Source organism: Tachysurus fulvidraco, chromosome 23 (assembly GCF_022655615.1).
Source record: "Tachysurus fulvidraco isolate hzauxx_2018 chromosome 23, HZAU_PFXX_2.0, whole genome shotgun sequence".
In the NCBI taxonomy this organism is placed as follows: Eukaryota; Metazoa; Chordata; class Actinopteri; order Siluriformes; family Bagridae; genus Tachysurus; species Tachysurus fulvidraco.
Genome location: NC_062540.1, coordinates 12,828,787 through 12,850,076, shown reverse-complemented (window position 1 = coordinate 12,850,076; position 21,290 = coordinate 12,828,787). Strand labels below are relative to the sequence as shown.

At 36.1% G+C, this 21,290-nt stretch overlaps 2 protein-coding genes across 8 annotated transcripts in view; one reads left to right on the top strand and one right to left on the bottom strand.

Annotated features, from left to right (window-relative positions):
• Positions 1-6,815, bottom strand: part of emc1 (ER membrane protein complex subunit 1) — a 13,584-nt gene extending 6,769 nt beyond the window's left edge. Inside the window, exons 1-13 of one of the 2 annotated variants that reach the window (XM_027170350.2) lie at positions 6,661-6,815; positions 5,823-5,953; positions 5,382-5,447; positions 5,205-5,298; positions 4,993-5,121; positions 4,668-4,794; positions 3,856-4,011; positions 3,596-3,763; positions 3,429-3,500; positions 3,240-3,338; positions 3,057-3,153; positions 1,266-1,382; positions 918-926 (exon numbers count right to left, since the gene is read on the bottom strand). In XM_027170350.2, coding sequence (XP_027026151.2) covers positions 918-926; positions 1,266-1,382; positions 3,057-3,153; positions 3,240-3,338; positions 3,429-3,500; positions 3,596-3,763; positions 3,856-4,011; positions 4,668-4,794; positions 4,993-5,121; positions 5,205-5,298; positions 5,382-5,447; positions 5,823-5,953; positions 6,661-6,752 — 1,357 coding nt within the window. In that variant the 5' untranslated portion in view covers positions 6,753-6,815. The remainder of the gene's footprint in view (positions 1-917; positions 927-1,265; positions 1,383-3,056; positions 3,154-3,239; positions 3,339-3,428; positions 3,501-3,595; positions 3,764-3,855; positions 4,012-4,667; positions 4,795-4,992; positions 5,122-5,204; positions 5,299-5,381; positions 5,448-5,822; positions 5,954-6,660) is intronic. The other variant, XM_027170351.2, reaches the window with a different exon arrangement.
• zgc:154075 (uncharacterized protein LOC556929 homolog) lies at positions 6,080-21,290 on the top strand. Of its 6 annotated transcripts, none has more exons than XR_007139237.1 (16): positions 7,874-8,171; positions 8,994-9,131; positions 9,308-9,415; positions 9,566-9,650; positions 9,742-9,815; positions 10,322-10,381; positions 12,338-12,445; positions 12,555-12,611; positions 12,724-12,854; positions 12,949-13,003; positions 14,141-14,233; positions 14,397-14,531; positions 14,646-14,747; positions 14,896-15,057; positions 16,767-16,949; positions 20,352-21,290. XR_007139237.1 is itself a non-coding variant. In XM_027170352.2 (15 exons), exons 3-15 carry the CDS (start codon positions 9,323-9,325, stop codon positions 16,890-16,892), a joined length of 1,281 nt encoding a protein of 426 aa, XP_027026153.2. In that variant the 5' UTR covers positions 7,874-8,171; positions 8,994-9,131; positions 9,308-9,322; the 3' UTR covers positions 16,893-18,667. The 6 variants fall into 6 exon arrangements, 3 of the variants coding, with proteins under 3 accessions (XP_027026156.2, XP_027026153.2, XP_027026155.2); XR_003444323.2 differs by lacking the exon at positions 20,352-21,290 and adding an exon at positions 17,083-18,667; XR_003444324.2 differs by lacking the exon at positions 20,352-21,290 and adding an exon at positions 15,796-15,893 and having other exon boundaries at positions 16,767-18,667.

Below are 21,290 nucleotides of genomic sequence, written 5' to 3'. Positions count from 1 at the left end.
TCTTGAATCAAATCAGTTCATATGTACTGTATGTGTGCATTCTCTACAGTGTGTCCAATGAATGCAGTCACCACACAATAAAAAAAATATTCACAAGACAAAGACCAAATCAATAAATGTTATTTTTATTTAGTATTGAATGGATTGTTTGCATTAATATTTTGTTTGTGCTAATAAACTCTCATAATAAGAATAGTGAAACTTCACTGCTTTTGGTTGCTGTCTTTGCGGTTTTCCGCCTTTTAACATTATAGATAAACGCCTTCAGCTCTGACTGTGCGTGCACGCTGCACGTGCCTGTGCTTCTCCGTTCAGATAAAGCAGACAGCTGATGACTCACTTTTGAAAGACTATAGCGCACGTGTGTAAAAGCAAAGTTAAAAAAAAAAAAAAAAAAAAAAAAAAATAAATAATCGCTCTTGGATCAAACTGATAAATGATTTGCTTTCCCATCAAAAATGTGTCCTGCATTTTAATGTAATTTTTATTTTTGAAAGTAAAATTAACGTATAGTTTAGGGTGGCTGAGATCACAGACAGGGGGGCTGGAGCCACACTAAAAAAGGTCTAGAACCACCACTGCTTACATACAAGGTTATTTATCAGAGTCAACCATGTGTGATTTTATCTAGTTACTCAGAATGGCATGCAATTTAAATAAAGAATGCTAAATTCCATTTCTCCAATTTTCTATTTCTTATTTTCCTGACCACTGAAACTGCTGATGCAGAAATGTTACTGTATTGGTCATTTTATTCTGCTTGTGTCACTAATATCACAAGGAATCGTTTAATGTGCTTCGCATGTCATACAGGCAAAAACGTTTTCAGCTAGACTACAACAAACAGCATTTAACGTTTAGCAAACACTAAGACAAATGAATTTTTCAGTGTTAAGAAAACTGCAGAAGCGTATTACCTTGAATAGCTGGATCCAAGTGCAGCAGAATGATAAAGCGAAAGAAAAATAATATAAAATACAATGCAGCACAAGAAAAGACAAGAGTGCCCTGGAGAGATGAAAGACTAGTACATTTGTAAGGAAAAGCAGTGTGAGTAAAAAGGCAGCATTATAAGCTTTAAAATTATTCAAGAGGATGTATAATCTGTAAAAACGTTAATCTTTACAAGTTATTATAGCCGCTGTTTAGATACATGAAACAATACAGGTACAAATTAGTAGTGTGCATGGACATGCACATTCACCAGAACAAAGAGGTTTAAAATGTTAAGGAAATGATCGTTATAACATCACATTAAACATTACCAGCTTTCTTTCCAAATTCGCCCTCTAGTTCTGCTTGGGTTCCAGTAAGCGGCAAGTCCACCATCTCCATAGTAACCACATCAGCGAGGGCCTCCTCTCTAGTCCACACTACCCGGCCTGCACGTGGGAAGTGTGATAAAGATTGTTTTGTTTCGTTTCCATTTATTTATAGGTGAAATAAACCTTAAAACAAACCATGATGTGATTACAAATAAAACTTTTCAAACTCTTATGGGTGAAGACACGTATTACTATTAATAGAATTACTTTCTATAAAGGCTGAACTCATGTAGACACGTGAATCGAAGAGGCTGAATGTGTTTAAATTATGTCACACGACATGTTTGGGGCAAAATCTAGAGAGTACAAAATCCTGTAAAGACTGGATAGTAGAGCACTGAGAAACCCTAATCACGCTCAGAACGTGCTCGTATGCTGTGGTCTAATTTGCTGGGGCAACTGAAGTTGTTTAAGTGGTTGGAATATATCTATCTATTTATCTATCTATCTATAATACACACAGGCATATACACATTACACAGTGGTGTGGAAAAATCTTTGCCCCCTTCCTGATTTTTTATGTTTTTGCTCATGTCACACACTTTAATGTTTCAGATCATCAAACAAATATAATATTAGTCAAAGATAAAAAGTAAACACACCCGGGTCTGGTTACTTAAATAAGACCTGACTGACAAAGTGAAATAGACCAAAAGATCCTCAAAAGTTACACAAAGAAATTCAGAAACAAATGAGAAAGTAATGCATCATGTAATGAAGTACCATGCACTTCTCCCACTTTATGTACATAACCGATCGGTCATATAGTCTGTATTCATATTTAATACTTAACATTTAATTGTCTATATTGTATCACATCGTCTGCATTGTCTTGTATAGTATAGTGTTATTTATGTCTGTACTTTTGAGAGTCACAAACAGCTGGAACCAAATTCCTTGTGAGTCTTAACACACTTGGCCAATAAACCTGATTCTGAATCGGATTTTGCTGCTTCAGGACCTGGAAGACTTGCTGTGATAAATGGAACCATAAATTCTGCTGTTTACCAAAAAATCCTGAAGGACAATGTGCGGCCATCAGTTCGTGACCTCAAGCTGAAGCGAACTTGGGTTCTGCAGCAGGACAATGACACACCAATACACATCAGCAAGTCCACCTCTGAATAGCCTTTGGAGTGGCCTAGTCAAAGTCCTGACCTAAAACCTATTGAGATGCTGTATCATGATCTTAAAAAGGCGATGCATGCTCGAAAAGCCGATGTGGCTGAATTACATCAATTCTGCAAGGATGAGTGGACCAAAATTCCTCCACAGCGCTGCAACAGACTCATTGCAAGTCATCACAAACGCTTGATTGCAGTTCTCGCTGCTAAGGGCGGCCCAAGCAGTTGTTAGGTTTAGGGGACAAGCACTTTTTCACACGGGGCCATGTAGGTTTGGATTTTGTTTTCCCTTAATAATAAAAACCTTGATTTAAAAACTGAATGTTGTGTTTAATTGTGTTATCTTTGACTAATATTCCAATTTGTTTGATGATCTGAAACATTAAAGTGTAAAAAAATCAAAAAGGGGGCAAACATTTTCACACCACTGTATGTGTGTATATAGATCATAGATAGATCATTCAAATCTGCTTCATGTTGAGCTGCATCACACCAGCCTGTCATTGATCATTATTGTTATTTTAGAATCTCTTCTGATCAAATGATTTAAACTTAAATATGTGTTTAAAAATAATTCTTATAAAGCGTCATCCCATTGCATACGTACCAGGCTGCTGTAGGAAGGACAGAACCAGATCTTCAGTCTGTACCATCACCCTGTAGCCCACAGAGTCATCTTTCTTCAGGAAAACATTGACATACAACTGGAGGAAGAATGTAAATTTTGCTTAGCTCTGTAATCCAATATTAATTTTCTTAGTCGTAAAAAATGGCATTTGGAAACAAGTACCCTAGTTGGCTTTCCACCATTAGGATCCAGTAAATAAATGACTGAGGTATCAAGTAGCCTCCTCCCTGCATCCGCACTGTACAGGTTGATAGCGCATGCCTTAAAATAGACATAAAAAAAAATTATAATTTAAAAAAAATTACAAAAATTGCTATTAAAAAATGAGTCACTTCTTGATGCTTTACTTACAGTTTCATTTTTTGGTGACATAACAGCAGCGACTGTCTTTTCTCCAGTATTTGCAAATGCAACCAGGTATGACTGAAAAGGAAATGAAACATAGAAGCTTTAAAAATGAAGAAGAGTTACACTGGGAACAATGTAATGTACTGAATATAAAAATGTAATCAGCGCACCGGGTTAAAGTCTCTGAGAAGGGTAACGGTGCCATCGTTAAGCCGCAGCAGGGCGTGGTGATCTGGGCCGAGCTGCAGGAAGAATTCGGACAGGGGAGGACGTGCAGGGTGAGGCTGAGTGGAGATTAAATGTGGCTGAAACCCCGAAACCACCTCTAGGCCCACAGTCTGGAAAAGAAATACAACATAAAATCCGTCACGCACATCAAAATAGTAGCAGTGTTTAAAACAGAGCGATCATGCGGTAAATAAAGTGACACCTGAAGTGGGATCTGGGTCACTGTCGGCTGTTCCTCAGATTGCAGTGGCAAGGTGTACATGGACTCTGTGCTCGGGTCAACACACAGAAGCATTCCGGCACCGACCACCACACAGCTGGACTGTAAGCTGCTCAGCCATGGAGCATCTACTGCTTTCTGAGAACAACAAAAAAAAGGGGCGAATGAATTACAAATGTCATGTGTACTTAAAGTTTGGATAGCTTTACTCTGGAATGATGATTGTTATACTATATACATTGTAAGTAGCAATCCTGGTCAATAAACGCAGGTTAGAATATTAATAATGAAACAATCAGACAAAGAAATATTACACTTTTTTTGCTATACATTTTAGAGTTTTGAAAATCGGACACATTTTGTGTGAAATGTGTGTCCATGTTTTGAACCAATGAGATGAAGAACTTATTTGTAACCTTAACATTGTCTTCAGTACAATTCTACAATTTGTCATGTTACTTTTTCATCACTATGAAAAAGTAAAATGTGCCTTGTTAAAAAAAAAACAAAAACATTTGTTCAAGACCCCACTTGAATGTTTGTGATTCATTTGTATAGATCGCAGAATTTTAAAAACAGAGTGAAGGTCAGACTCTTCTAAATGCCTTTTGACATACGACATGTCATGACATCATTTCTGGCATATTGTCATAATGCATGCAGCGGCAGCAGGAAGAAAGGTCATTATTACCAATCTCATCCTGTCACCTTTCGCAGTCAGTGAAACAAATACAGAGGCTGTTGTGCTTGAAAAAATACAGAGTCGCTAAAGCAAAATGCGCTGTAAGCTTTACCTGTTTCATAATTTCTCCATCTTCAATGTTATATTCAATAATGACTAGATGAGAATTAGGGACTACACCCAGAATGAAGTGCAGTCCATTTCCTCCAGAATACAACATCTGATATTCAACAGTGTCACTGCAGAATGAAAAATAGCAAAATCAAGGAATATATTATATATTTATTTATTTATATTTTTATATATATTTATTTATATATATATATATATATATATATATATATATATATATATATATATATATATATATATATATATATAAAAATACATAATGGATTTTCCATCAATGATGTTGAATACAGCAGCCTTGGTTTTACCTGTCTGGGAGATTTTCTACCCATTTCTGGTGGCCATTGGAGAGATAATGCAGAGAGATGGCAGATTTCTTAAGCACAGCCACATACTTCACCAGATCCTGCACTCCGACAAAAGCAGCAGACTGGAAGCTGTAGTAAAAAAAGATGCAATGTTACTCTACGTTTGATTTGGAGAAGAGCTGCTGCAGTCTGAACGTTCACTAGAAGCCAACCTTCCGGTATCGAGCACCGTCTCCCAATTCAGACCTCCGAAGTTGCTCTCCCAGGAACGCAGAAGACGGCCGTTCCCAACAACAATGATGGCATCTGTGAGAGAGTAAAGAAAGTATTAGGATAGTATGTTCAGAAGGGTTATCGAACAGACACATTTCATGCATATTAAGTGTTACCTTGCCCATGAACCAGAAGCGTATCTATGTGTCCCTCTGGCCCAAGCTTGTCCACATGTCTCCAGACTGCAAACAGAAACAGGGTTTCAGTTACAACAATAAATTATCATTCTGTATTGATATCATTGAAGACTCTTACAGCACCTATTGCAACCATGTTGTTTCAAAAAAAAAAAAAAAAAGATTGCAATGACTTGCATTATGTTAAAACTGAGAAACTATTTCGTTTTAGTTTTTTTTTATGCCAGCAACATGTTTTAAGAATACTTGGGACAAAAACAACAGTTAGACTATAAAAATTGTGCAATGTTTAAAAAAATGTATTTGTTAAACCACCTATAGGAATATTCTAATCATATCCCTAAGTTCAACAGTCAGGACATTGATCAGGGAGATGTTTTTGGCTTTCAACACATTAGGCACATAGGGAAGGATACTTACAAAGCTCTCCAGTCCTGGAATTGAGGGAGGCAAAAATATTCTTTTCTGTTGCAACCAGAAGCTTTTTAGATGCCTGGGAATGACTTGAATCAAAGAGAGCAAAACGGACCTCACCAACAAACTGCTGTCTCCTGAAAAAAAATTGAAGAGTGGGCGAGAAGATTAGATAGATACAGACAGGCAGATAGATAGACAGACCGACAGCTAGACTTTAAATCACACTTTCAGCAGTGGCACATGATGTACAGTGCAGGATATCGTCGCTGAAACACCGGATCAGGTATGGGACAGATCTTTTCTGAGCTTTACAAGTGACATTTTGTGCCTTGAGTGTCTCTTATGCTGACTAATACAGCAGGGATAAGAAGGAGCTTGCACATACATGGGTGTCAGTATCAGGTATCGTATTGTAAATGTAAAAATGGGATCAGTTCATCCCTCTCTTAGTACAGAGACACTCCGCGTCTGTGGCTATAAACCACACCGGGTTAATGATGTTAAAGGATTCAATATTTTTTTAGCAGAAGGCACCGAGCATGATTGCAGTCTGTTCTTTACACCCGCTTTGCGTCAATTCCCGCCTAATGCACTGCGATTGGCTAGCTGCGATTGCTAGGTGACCCAGCACCAATCAACATACAGAAAATCCTATTAATCGTGCAGTTGAACGCGAAAATACACGGAAAGCGGGTAGGAAAAATAACGACTGATTCCCCTTAGCTAGCTAGCTAGCATTTGGCTTGTTTGAAGCACCGGTACTTTAAACAGTTCACAGCAAAGCACAAATATGAGTTTCAAAACCACCAACAACATCCTCGTTTTAACAACATATACGTACCAATCAAATTTTCCCACTTGGTCTTCGAAAACGGCTCCAGCAAAACATAATAAATATAAAGATATAAATAACCTAGCTAGAAAGACAGCCATTGCAGCAGATAATCTGTTCCCAGAATACCTTGCGGTCTAGGACCCTAGAACAAGTGAGACAGAACGTGCCTGAACTTATCAGAATTAGAATTAGAATCAGAATCAGAATCAGAAAGTTCTTTATTGCCAAGTATGTTTTCGAGGAATTTGTTCTAGTACAGGAGCTCCACAGTGTAAACAGAATGGCAATGATACATATATGATGAATGCAGTTGTATGTACAGTGGATTATAAAGGCAGTTGTATGTACAGTGAATAAAAAAGGCAGTTGTATGTACAGTGGAAAAAAATGTGCAAATCGAAATATAAATGTGCAAATTGAAATATAGATGTGCATTTATTTAGTTATTATCACGATTATACGCAGGTTATGCAGGCGGGGTATTTATTTATTTATTTATTTATTTATTTATTTATTCGTTTGTTTATTTATTTATTTTTGCTCCGTCCATTTACACTTCACCACATATTAGTATTTTATCTTTTTATTGTGTTTACACAATAAAACACATTACGTCTCGTGAAAATAATAACTAAAATATAAATATCTATCTACATATTCCATAATAAATAATTTTCTTTCATTCATTTTTATTTACGCTCTCTATGTTTACACAAAACAATAAAGAAACAACGAATTTTGCACTTTTAAAGGTTTTTTTTTAAAGGTAAAACCTTGTCATTGCTTTGTTGTGTAAAGAAAGACGTATATATGCGCTTGAAATATTACTGTACTGATTACAAATAAAGATAAAAATATTAAGATTAAAAAAAAAGTATTGAGGAGTCTAGTTGTGAAAAATTATTTTGTATTTTTTCCCTTTAACATTTTAAACCAGGGTTATTCTGACATTTCACTGAATATTATTATTATTATTATTATTATTATTATTATTATTATTATTATTATTATTATTATTATTATTATTATTGTTATTATTATTATTATTATTATTATCATTATTATTATTAGTTACTAGATATAATTGCATTTATTGCATATTATTACATGCATTCAAATGAAAATAAAGACAATTTATTTCATACAATTTCCTTTATCTTATAATAAACACTTTAATCCTTTGTCTTGTCTCCATCTGTCACGTGACGTTTGTTTTGAGGCGACCAAAAGGAAGTGCAGGCTCTCCATAGATATCTATCCACTAGGAAGAATCCCAAACCGATTCCTAATTCATTTTCAGGTATATATTTTATAGTGCACAATAATATATTCCCAATATCTTTATGGCATTTAGACAAACCCACGCGGAGGAAGTGACATTTCGGGTATTTCTTTCCACACCCTTTGTTTACGTGAGCTTGGTTATAAACCTTGAGTATAAATGATTTATGAAGCAGCTGCACAGTCACTGACTTTAACTTCAAGCTCCACAGGAAGAAAAGCTGCTACCAAGACGGGTGAGCAACCATAGCTTATACTAACATATAATAAAAGTCATTTATAATCAGATAATACAGCAGTTCTAGGATGAACCATTTCATTCAATGGGTCATGTGATGTGAACTTAGTGCTCAATGATTTCACTGATTTTATTTACTGAGCTTGACATGTTTAAGACATTGCCTAGTAAGAAAGATTGGGGTAGAAATTGTGTAAATAAAACATTACATTCAAAACATTAAATAGAACATTAAATCTTCACTCTCGTTAAACCAGATCGTAATATATTTCAGTGTGCAATTTTGAAGTCAGTTCATAGGTAAGATACATTTTAAGAGATAAGACACATGAGCGGAAATAATAGTTAAAAATATAGTAATAAAGCTTGTATAATGATAAGTAAATAGCATGTTATTAAAGCCAAATCTGCTTATAGATAGATAGATAGATAGATAGATAGATAGATAGATAGATAGATAGATAGATAGATAGATATCTTAGAAGGCTAAGAGCTTCAGTTAATGTTCATATAAGAGTAGGGGCGGACATGTGATCTCAGGTGCTTTGACCTTGACATGGTTATTGGTACCAGGTGGAATGGTTTGAGTATCTGAGAAACTGCTGATCTTTTTTTTTCTCAGCACAGTGGTCTCTAGATTTTATGCACAATGGTCCGTCTGGCACCAACTACATTGCCTTTGTCAAAGCCCATGAAATCACATGTTTTTTCCATTCTGAGTGATCATTAACTGAAGCTCTTGGCTTTCCCAAGAGAATGAAAAAGTCATAGTGGATTGAAAATTAGAATCTTTAAAATATTTACTTTTTGTTTTCACAAGTTTGGGCAAAACCTGATGATCCATTTGGACCAAATACATCAGATGCTTCAAAAGAGAAGATTAGGCATGACTAAAATCTGATATTGATACAAAGCCATATACACGGTCAATATCACGAATTCGCTTGCGTTGAAATAGGTACCAGAGATCTTCAATATTTCTATTTCTATTTCATTTGCTTGCTTTGTTTTAAATATGTATGCATTCTAAAACATTTCAATTGTAAAGGAAAAGGTCTCAGACTTTTGGACTCAACAGTGAAGAAGCTGTGTGTGTTATATTTATTGTTAACCTGGTTTCGTATGTTTACTCAGTAGGCTAATGCTAACATGTCACTACCCGTCAAAGTTATCGTGGTTGGAGCAGGGAGCCGTGGTGAAACATACTCCGACTTTGCCTCCATCCATCCTGATCGGCTGAAAGTATGTCTTTCCTGATTTTCTTTTGTACTTTTGCTGTAAATATTAAGTTCCCAATAAAAACTTTTTGCCAATCACTTAAACAGGATAATCTAAGGGGTTGTTGAGTTTCCTTGCTGATGTTGTTGTTGTTGTTGTTCCATGTCACCTTAGGTAGTTGGAATTGCTGACCCAAGACTTTTTGCACGAAAGAAGCTCCAGGAGCGTCACAAAGTGCTTGAAGAAAATGTATTTGATGGTAACATTTGATTTTTTTTAAACTTCAATCTGAATTACATCAATAATATGCGCTGCTTATAAACCTGTTGGTATTTGTGATTTTGGTATAGATTGGCACTGTGTAGCAGAAAGGGAGAAGTTTGCAGATGCCGTATTTATCTGCACTCCTGATCGCCTTCATAAGGTTTGTGAACTCTCTGATGTGATAATTCATATCAATACTTGCCAGTGATTCTACAGTTTTTGGGAACTATACTGGACTGATGGAACACTATTAGTTTAAATTCATCTAATCTGTTTGGTGTTTTGAAGAGATCTGTGAAACACATTGCTCCAAAATCTAGCATAGGGATCAATAAGGATTGAAACCTGATGACTGTTAAATCCATAGTATTGATTTAAGTCCAATTTCATAATCACTAAATTATTCAATGAGCCCTTGTAGGTGGGGTGTAGTCATTTTGGGAGAGACCACTCAAATCAGGATAGAAATGTTTTATCAAAATATCATAGGATCAATCATTATAACTTGTGTAGATTCAGAGTGAGGCATCTAAATATCCAAGTAGACTCAAACTCATTCTACTCTGTCAGTATTTAGGGATGTCTGCTTATGTTCTTGATCAGAACATCTAGTCTGATCAATGTTAACTATAGTGTAGTGTAACTAGAAAGGTATTTGTCTTGCAGGAACCTGCCGTTGTTTTGGCGAGGAAGGGTTATCATATACTCTTGGAGAAACCAATGGCAGTAAGTATGCTGACTTCTGCATAATGAAGTTCTTCTTTTTTGTTTTTTTTTTGTCAGTCACCTGACACACTGGTGTTTGGGAAATCCATTCAATAATAATGCTGACTGTCCTAATCCTAATGCAGCAGATTTATGAATGCTCTACTACTATACTTGTGTACTTTCACTGTGTCTTGGGGGGTTCGAGGCAACCTCTGCCCAAACAACAAGGTTGTTGGGGTTCAATGCAACCTCTGCCTGTGTGCATATTTCAGGTACTATGGGGTCTACCCTAGCCCAAAGATATATGCTGTAGCTGACTGGCATGTCCTATTGTCCCTAGTGTGTGAATGGATGTGTGTGTGTGTGTGTGTGTGTGTGTGTGTGTGTGTGTGTGTGTGCAGTGGTGGCTCAGGTGGTTAAGGCTCTGGGTTGTTGATTGGAAGATCAGGGTTCAAGCGCAGCACTGCCAACCTGCCACAGTTGGACCCTTAAGCAAGGCTCACAGCTCCAGAAGCACTGTATGGTTGATCATGGCTGATCCTGCGCCTTGGCCCCAAACCTCCAAAGTTGGGATATTGAAAACTCCAGGCTCCTCATGACCCTGTGTAGAATAAGCAGTACAGAAAATGAATGTATAGATGTTTGTAAGGTAAACAAGAAAACATATGTTCAATGCTAATGACTAATACTTGTACATATTAATACTTAAGCACTCTTATTAATGGTTTATAAATGGTTTAACACTTAAATCTATTACTAAAATCCCATTATTAACTATTTGTTAAATGTATTTACTAATGCAAAACAGCAGTTTTTTTAACTAATATTATGGGGCAGGAACCAATAAATGATATAAAGGATAAAGCAAGGATTAATTAAGCACTGTTCATACGGCTCCTTTCCATTTACATGTCCACACATCTCTGGGAGCACACTAGAAATGACTACTAAATGAAAAGACAGAAAGGCAGGAGTGGATATTTTTACTCTTTTCTATGCCACTAAAAATGTATTTCACCATATAAGTGCACCTGATAAGGTCAAAAACTAGAGAAAATTATAGAAAGGGTGAATTTAATGTAAATTAAGTTAGGTGAAAAGACAATGGTGTGTCATTAAAACACAGAAGAAGGGGAAAAAAAATCTGCATTGCACCCAAGTGATCATGTACACCAAGCACATCACATGGGAAAAAGCTAGTTTACAGATGTTTTTGGTGTTTCGGCCAACATAGTCAAAGTGGCACGCAGCGTTTGTGGAAAAGAAAATCCTGCAGGTCTTTAAACATCCTTTCCCTCATAGGTATGACAAGCAAGAAATCATCTAACCATCATGAGCATGCGTTTTTAAGTCTAAAAAAGCACGTCTGTAAGTCATGAAAGGCTTGACAGTTTATTCATTCATTCATTTTCTACCGCTTATCCGAACTTCTCGGGTCACGGGGAGCCTGTGCCTATCTCAGGCGTCATCAGGCATCAAGGCAGGATACACCCTGGACGGAGTGCCAACCCATCGCAGGGCACACACACACACACATACACACTCTCCTTCACTCACGCAATCACACACTACGGACAATTTTCCAGAGATGCCAATCAACCTATCATGCATGTCTCTGGACCGGGGAGAAAACCGGAGTACCCGGAGGAAACCCCTGAGGCACGGGGAAAACATGGAAACTCCACACACAAGGCGGAGGTGGGAATCGAACCCCCAACCCTGGAGGTGTGAGGCAAACGTGCTAACCACTAAGCCACTTTGCCCCCCGGCTTGACAGTTTATATTATACATAAAACTGCAGTAAGTTTAATGACTTGCATTTATTTGATCATGTCAATGATTGTCGATTGTAGACCCAAGTGTGTACAGTATAGCAGTATACATTTACTACGTGAAGGGTTTTCCTAGTTTCCCAGACTTACCAAGAAATATAAGTAATGAATTTCATACTTTCATTTATATTTCTGTGTCCAGGTGACTCTAGAGGACTGCACAGAGATCGCAGAGACTTGCAGTCAAAGTGGTGTAATGCTAACAGTGTGCCATGTTCTCCGATACGACCCATTCATCAGAAAAATCAAAGTAAAAATTTCATTTCAGTTTCTTCTCTGTCTGATTTTAAATGGATGTCTCCAAGAGATATGTCTGTTAAGTGAGAGCAAGTGAATAAAGAATTACCTTCATTTTTCAGATGCTCATTGACAGTGGAGCCATTGGGGATGTCATTCATATTCAACACTTTGAACCAGTAAGATCAAATCTACTACATGCAGATAACACATAAAAAATAAAGTTAGAATTAACCACATAGTTAAAGTTAAATGTATATTAATGTATATGATCTTTTTTTTCCCCTTCAGGTTGGCTTTTATCACTTTGCTCACTCATTTGTGAGAGGAAATTGGAGAAATGAGGCAGAAAGCTCTTTTGCTCTTTTAGCCAAATCCTGCCATGACCTGGACTTGATTCATCACTGGGCTGGAGGACGCAGGTTTGGAATATAAATACAGCACATTTGATTTATTTGGTTGCTTTGTCAGGTCTGAAAAAATATTGAAATGAATTTGTTGTTTTATGATTTACAGGTGTATAAAAGTTTCATCATTTGGATCCCTCAGCCATTTCCGAAAAGAAAACAAGGTTTGATTAAACTGAAAAACGGTGCTTTATAATGTGTGAAGTGCAGTGGCGGCTTATGGAGCAAGTGGGGCATTTATATCACCCATTCAACAGATATTAATTTTATTAATAAAGTCATTATTCCAAACTCCATGCATTTTAAATGACATTTGAAATACTAAAGGTTTGTTTTGAGGTTTACTTGCTCATATTTCACTGCCCCGCTTAGCTCCAAAGAATTATTATTGCATCCAACGATATAGAATTATGTATTATTTTATTAATAAATACAACTAGATTATTTTTTCCCTCCCCATGCTCACTCTATGAACATTATAAAAATGAAGAAAGAGCAGAAGATTCCCAGACCTTGTTTTCTAACAAATAATCTAAGGTAACTCTAACAAGACAGCATATCTATGATGTGCCGAATAATTTATGTTGTATAATATATTGGGAAAAGGTAAAGGAGATTACGGAGTGGATTGTGTGTGGACATCAGAGATATATTCAATTCTTCTTTCCCACATATTCTCTGATGAATAGAAGAAGCAGGTTTCCCTTATCCTGTGCCCAAATATTTTAGCACACTTTGAGGTATTTTTGGTGCTTTTAGAGATGTAGCTGCCATAGAAATTTTGCTTAAAAATGTCAACCCTGGTTTCTGATTTTTCCTTGAAGACAGTTGAACATATAGCTCAAAACAAGCTTATATACTATATGCTGCATGACCGTATACAAAAAGAATAGAAGATTTTAATTTTGTAATATATAAATTACAGCACAGTAAAATTCTTTTTTCACATATCCTGACTTTGGTGGTTATGTTTCAGAGCTCAGGTTTAGGCATGATACAGTGCCCCATGAGCAGTGAGGGTTAAGGGCCTTGATCAACAGTAGCAGCTTTGCAGAGAGACCTAGAGCATTAACCACTTAAGCCGCCACTGCCCCACTGTGTTCCTTTGACTCTCAATGTCCTATTATGCAGTTAAACTAAGAATTCAGTAGATGATTTGTCTTTAGCATATGTCATGTGAGATTGCAGTTTTGTTTGAGCCTATATCCTTACTTTTGCCAGCCTTCCCCATTAAAATATGTGGTTACAGTTCATTGTTAATAAAGTCTGAAATAACTGAAATAATGAGTCTGTTTATTTAGCCATCAGGAGCAGCGAGTCGGTGCTTAGATTGTTCTGTAGAGACAGACTGTGCGTATTCAGCGAAGAAAATCTATTTGGACCGAGTTAGAAAGGTAAAGATTATTCCAGCTGCATTTTTCCTTTTCCCTGCCCCTGAATCTGAATGCTCTACCTGTTATATAGGTCTTTTACATACTATATTGATTTTGGATGAACAGACTTTGTAAAGACTAAGTAAATACTCTTGATAACATTTTGGTGCTTTATGTGTTCTAGGGATGGGTGACATGGCCAGTGTCAGTTGTATGCGGCAGTTCAGTTCCTGATATTGAGTCAGTAACCGAGGCTTTGAAATCAGGTCCATACGGTCGCTGTGTTTATGAGTGTGACAACGATGTGTGCTCAAATCAGGTTAGGCAGTTTAGTTTTATTCTTCAAACATATCTCCAGATATGATACAACATACTTTAACAAATGTGAACTACAGTAAATGTTCCAGGTCAAATCCCTCTTTTTCTATTTCAGGTTGTTAACATGGAATTTGAAGGAGGCCTCACTGCTACGTTTAGCATGGTGGCATTTACGGAAGAGGTGTGTCTGCGCAAAACAAGCATCCATGGCAGCAAGGTCAGACATTGGTATTTTATATGTCACTATTCCATTTGTATTGTTTTTTTATTCATTTATGCAGGCTTAGGGTCTCGATGGATCCAGAGCCTATTCTAGTGTATTTTAATGTTATGTTTAATTTGACATCTCTGCATATGTTCCACAGGGGGAGCTGACTTACAACGGCCACGAGGTCAAAGTATTCGACTTTCTCACTCAGGTATCCACAAAGCACACTGTGGACGTCAATGTACCGGGGAACTTCAGCAAAGGTGGTCATGGTGTTGCAGATTATCATCTCGTTGACACCTTTATTTCAGCCGTAGCGGTTAGTTTCTTATCACTTCCTGTTTCTGTACAACGCACTATGGGGCTACTGTAATTTATGTAAGGAATAAAACATGACCAGACTAACTGGGAAAAGAATCGAAGGGGGTGTGGTCTTTTCCAATAACAGCAAATACTGAAATGCTTTATTCTTCTTCTACCACAGATATTTGCAACAATTGCAATTTTCTGGTCTAGCCAATTTATAAAAATGTATTTTTTAACTGTAATTTTAACATAGTTACATTTGATGTTGTGGAATGTCTAAAATACAATTTACAGTTATTTACTACCTATTTACTGCCTATCTCTCACTTCTTTTTCTCTATCTCAAAGTTAACAAAAAAAAAAAAACTTGATGGGGAAACTTGGAAAGCACTAGGTAATTTTTCCTAAAGTTTCATTTCTGCTGTAGTCAGGTTTAATGTTGTGAAACGTTGCTGAGAGTTATTTCCTGTTATCGTTTTATCATAGGAACGGTTATTCCCTCGCCAGTCTCTCATTTTCCCCTCTTTCCTGAAGTTAATAGTACACAAATGGCAGCTTTTCCTCTTAAACAGGAACCACAAAGCAAAGCTCTTCGTCCTGAAGTCTTAAAGACTAAAAACATTACCTCAGACTTTTACAAAGCTCCGACACTGACTTCCAAAAATGCTAAATAAACATCTCCTCAGAGAAAGGTTCACCGTATAAACAATAACTCACCATTTTTATTCCTAAATTCTCTGTGTTACAACAGAAATGATATCATACTGGATCAAGCACATTAATATAAACCTGGGATTGGCCATGAGGCACGATTTGCTTCAGAGATCCTAGTTAATCAGCAGCAAAATGGTATAAAGTGTTTAAAGTATTTATAATATTCGTATTGTTATTATTTATCTCAATATATCGTTTAATTGCACTGTACAATACAATACTGTTATGCCATCTCTCTGCGGCAGAACGATAGACAAAGACAGTGCAAATTGTGTAACAGCAGACAAAAGACAGACAAATGAAATTCAAATGATGTTGGCAATAGCTTAAGTGAAAAGTAGAATCAGAAATATTTACTGGGATTTGAAAACTTTCTTCGTAGTCTGAACATCCTCATTGTTGTTGTGCAAAACCAGATCAAATTCATCGGAGTGTCTTCTGAACACATAAGAAGGGGACTTTGACCAGATAAGAAATCTGACCTTTTGTACAATGTCAATATGTATATGTTCAGTATTACCTGTTTGCTTACGTTTAAACAGTTACCTAGAAATTGCACAACATCTTGAACGGTTGAATTGTGCAACATTTTGAATAGGCCAGATGTTGCATATTTCCAAGTTTCTGTTTATTTTCAGTTTGAGATTAAAAAAAAAAAAATTCCCAGAAATTCAATGTGGTCTCGGAGTTTTAGTCTCTACCGTGTATACTGTATATGGCGAGTGAATAGTACGTAAGAAGTAATTTTTTTAGATTATGTGTATAGTATACAGTATCACAAGATGTATTTTAATTAAGGCTAGATTGAAGTAAATGACTTTTAGCAGCCTTTAAGTATTAAGTTAAGACAGTACTATGTTCAAGATATGCATTAATATAATCTCAATGGCTAAATACAGTAAAAAGTACAGTGCAATTTAGTGATTAAATCGTTTTGAACACAGCTACACAGCATTTTTTCCCACTTATTTTAAAAATAATACAGAGTTTTGTCTTTCATTGTTGTAGAACGGAGACCCAATGCTGGTCCAGTCCGGTCCGAAGGAAACACTGGCGAGTCACAGGCTGGTTTTCGAGGCTGAGCGTTCTCGTCTAGAGAACAGAGTCGTGATGTGTGTGACCGATCAAGACTAGTTGATGAAGGCTAAAACATTTTATGACTACATAAATGCTAGAAAACTAACATTAATTGTAAGATGGTATTTGTGACCAGTAGCCAAGGCATGCAAAATTGACCTTGCTGTTTAGGTGAAAACAATGTCTCACACTTGTCAACCCCAGTATAACTATCTAATCATTAGTATCTGTGAATGTGTGCGTGCAGATTTCCTTTGTCCTGTCACACGGCATGAGCAGCAGTCCAAACTAATTTTGTGGCTGTTTCATGTGTCCTCGAGGAAGCACATGAAGGTGTCTCACCCGGTTTGGTGTCTGTTGTACAGTATGATTGGTAAAATCTAACAGGTCTGAGAATTAGCAAAACCAAAAGGATAAAACTGTCTGTTTTGGGTTGTGAGACAGCTACAACAGTTTAAAAGATGATTTTAAAACTGTATGTATTGCTTCATTTATTTTTAATCAAGCTGTTTAAAAGGTAAGCACAGACTTTTATTTTTTCTATTAGTAGAACAAATATACGCTTATAAAACAATTCTGTACACAAGTACTGTATGTTTATTCATGCTATACATGTTGCTAAAAAATAAGTGTGCCAGTAATGCTGTTTTGTCTTTACATGAACAAATACATGAAAACAGTCTTGAATGATTACACTGTCTTGCTTGATCTGTTTATCTTGGACAAGCATGGATTGTTTCGGGTCAAACATTAGACTTGTGATTAAGGCAGGATGATCATGCTGTGCTGATATGTACCATGCTGGCTGTAGAGACTTTGACCTTGGACGAGATGTCTTCTCCTGTTAGTGTGTCAAAGGTAATATTGATTTGTTTAAGGTTTATTTAAATGCATTATTCTTGTGGGTAGTTCCTTGGTTACATGTTGTGGAGGCAGGGCTGGACTTTGACCCAGTGGTTGGGGAGCCATTTCTGTGAGATTGTAGTCATAATCTAAATCCTGTAGATGGCAGAATAAACACAACACTAGGGTAAACAGAGGTATGTCCTCTAGTCTAGTACACCAAGTAATTGTACAAAGGATTAGTGACCTGAACAACAGCCAATAAATTCTGTGATGTCAATCATAGTTTACCTCGGAATGAACTCATGTGTAGTGAGCAGTTCATTTCGTTCACTGGTCCACCAGCTTCCTCGATCGGGTTCTGGGAGTATTACAAGTTAGATACCTCACAGACCAATTGTCTATCTCTGTAAAAGCAGTCATTAATGTCCATTCCATAGACTTCAGGTGTGTCTCTAAAGGTTGGACAATACTCGAGTAACTGTTTGAATACTTACAGATTATTTTAGTGTATTTACTTCATTTGTTAATTGATTATTATTGAAATAGAAAGCTAGTGTTCGTATCTCAACATTCAACACTTTCATTTTTATTTAGAAAATATTTAAAACAAAATATTTAAAACAATACACTTCTTCTCACATCCAGTATGTTGTATATCAACTCAATTTGCTCAGTTTAGCATCCAATCAGCTGCAGAAATGTAGAAAAAACTATCATGATTTATGCCAATTAGCCTTTGGCCGTAATCTCATGCTACGCAGTGTGGTTAGTGCCATGGATGTGTGTTTTTGAATATGTAAACACCAGTGGACTGCTTTGTGGAACTTTAGGTTGAACATCCTTGACCCTACCTCGGTATTTTACTATGCTGGATTAGGCAAAAACCTGTATAAAAGGAGGCATCTTCTTTTCATCCCTGATAGTCTATACTATGATATATTGTTAATATTAACCGGCAAATTTAATAAAATTGGTCTGTTGATTGATTGGTTGGTTGATTGATTGATTGATTGATTGATTGCCAAATGGCAGGTTTGTATATCACCAATCCTAGTGGGCACCATAATTGCTACAAGTTAAATTCTGCAACTTTCCATATTTTCGGGCAAAACATAGTATCCGCATTAAAACAAAACTCACATTTGACATTTTACATGAACTTCATTTAACTTTGTTAGTTGTCACAACTTTGTCTAACAATTTTAGTGTTTTTTTAATGTTTGTAATATTTTGTAATGTTTTAAAAGCTTTTAGCATTTTCCCTCTTTATCTATAGCTTCAGTTAGATATTTACACATTATCTTTCACTTCATTATAATTTCTCAGTACTTCATCCAGCCCTGGTGAAAGCCTGGGAAAACCTCACTTACGTTTACCTCAGCCACTGGTTTCAGCATTTTTAAGTGTAGAACTAGAAAAAGCTTATTGAAAGATTCCAGTGTAACTGTAGCATTCCAGTGTATTTACTGACAAAAATCTGACTATGAGCTGAACATATTACATATATATTTATTTTACTATGATATATCTATTAAACTATGTGCAGAAATCACACAGCTAGATCTTAGATGTTTTTAGGAGGTTTCATTGCATGTACTGCTGCCATAGCTAAACTGGCACTTTTATCTACATTATCTTTACAGACAGATGACCAAGGCAAGATTTACAAATACATAAATGAAGACATTTCCATGTAATTTTGACTAAAATTGTATGGTGTCTTAACATAGAGGTGACAAGGTATGTTATAGTCAGAAAAACACAAATTTGGCCAAGATTCCATCACAAATACATTTTCCCAGCTATCGTTGAGGTCTCAATGTTTTTAGCATATAACCAGTGTAACTATTTAGGTAACGTTTTACCTAGTTAGGCTCTGCTAATGGCTCAAGTGTCTCTGACAATTGTTAACTGCATAATTGTAAATTGTGTAGAACATAAAACTTTTTAGATGCACCTCATTACTGTTTGTATCTTCTGTTTTCCCTCCATTAACTCTACTCCACTTAATCTTTTGACTTCACTTTATGGACAAAATCATAGCATGACTACAACAGGCTAAATGCTAAGTTTGATCTGAAAATATCTATTTTCTGAGGGAATTGCCTAGGGTATAATTTACACTAAGGTTTGAATTTTTTAGGGTTTTGAGAGTTCTGGTTTTATATTATTATTATTATTATTATTATTATTATTATTATTATTTAATAATGATTATTTTTATATATCAGAATATACTGTATATTTACTTGTATATAAAATGATATGTGGAGTCATCCATTAAAACGTTCTTGTTCCTCTGACTGTCATGTGGCTGCTAAGACATGAGCACTGTTAGAATAACATTTTAATTGTATTTTTTATTTTTTTTATTTTTATTTTTCTTCACATTAAGGTTTTCTCTTAGCTGCTGCTTAATCTTTGCTTAATTAAACAAATCGTTAAAATTTATGCTACTCTGAAGAGATGGGAAAATGATGGGGATGAAACAGACCCTGCTTTCTGCTTTTGGTATTTCATGGACCTCTTGCCAGAGCACAGGTCAACAAGCTTCCTATCCATCCTTAAGATCTTTTTTAAGGAGACAAATAAACACATTTATGACTCTCAGGTGGATGTTAGGTTTAGAAATTAATGAATGCCCCCCTCTCATTTCTTTTCTCTGTTCAGTTGCTCCTGTATTGGATCCTGAAATTCAAGCATGCTCTGCAGCTGTGCTGCTGCCTCTGATTCACGTTTTCTCTGCTGAGGCCTCTCAGACATACACAGGCTTCATGTCTGCTCAGTCTGCTCTTCCTGAAACTGGTGGACTTCTTGTTTATTCAAGATATGCAAAATAGCAGGACAAACTCAACAGGACTGTATTATAGTTCATTCTGAGCAGAAGGAGGACTCTTGAATGGAAATTGTTGTATACAAATAACATGCTACAATTCCCTACAGTTTTTCCGTCAGTCTCCTTCTATAATCCATATCTGCCTTTCTAATTTTTTCAACTCTGCCTCAGCTAGCAGGGCTAGCACCTCTTTTCAACGGCTGAGGTGTTATAATCATTTTTATACATAGATAATAATTGTAATATGTGCACAATGGGTGGCCTCAAGTCAGTTGACAAAAAAATCAATCCACAGGAAATTCCATGGGAAAATCGTGGGCCTAAGAAACGGCTTTAGGAAAACTGATGCCTTGATTCCATTTAAAAAGCAACAATGATTTTAAGAGCAAACATGTAGGTTTAAATTAAATTATTGTTATTAAATTATTAATTATGTTAAATTATGTTCGCTCTTCTAAAGCTTGAATGCATGCATCATTGTATAATATATGCATATGTATATGTATAATAGTTATCATTTTCTAAAATATTCACAGTTCAAAGACATGCAGCTACACCATTGTACAAACCCTCTTGGGTAGTAATTTATCTTCAAGTGTTCCTTATGTATAGTTCCTTATGTGGTAGGCTTGTCAATTCCCCACAATTCAAAATGTCCTAGCCCTGTTTGTCCTGTGTTGCTTTGCTTCTATTTGACAGTGCTTGTCTATTTTGTAGTGATTTTTCATCTAAATCCAATGTACCATAAAATACAGACTTGCTTTTAAAAAACA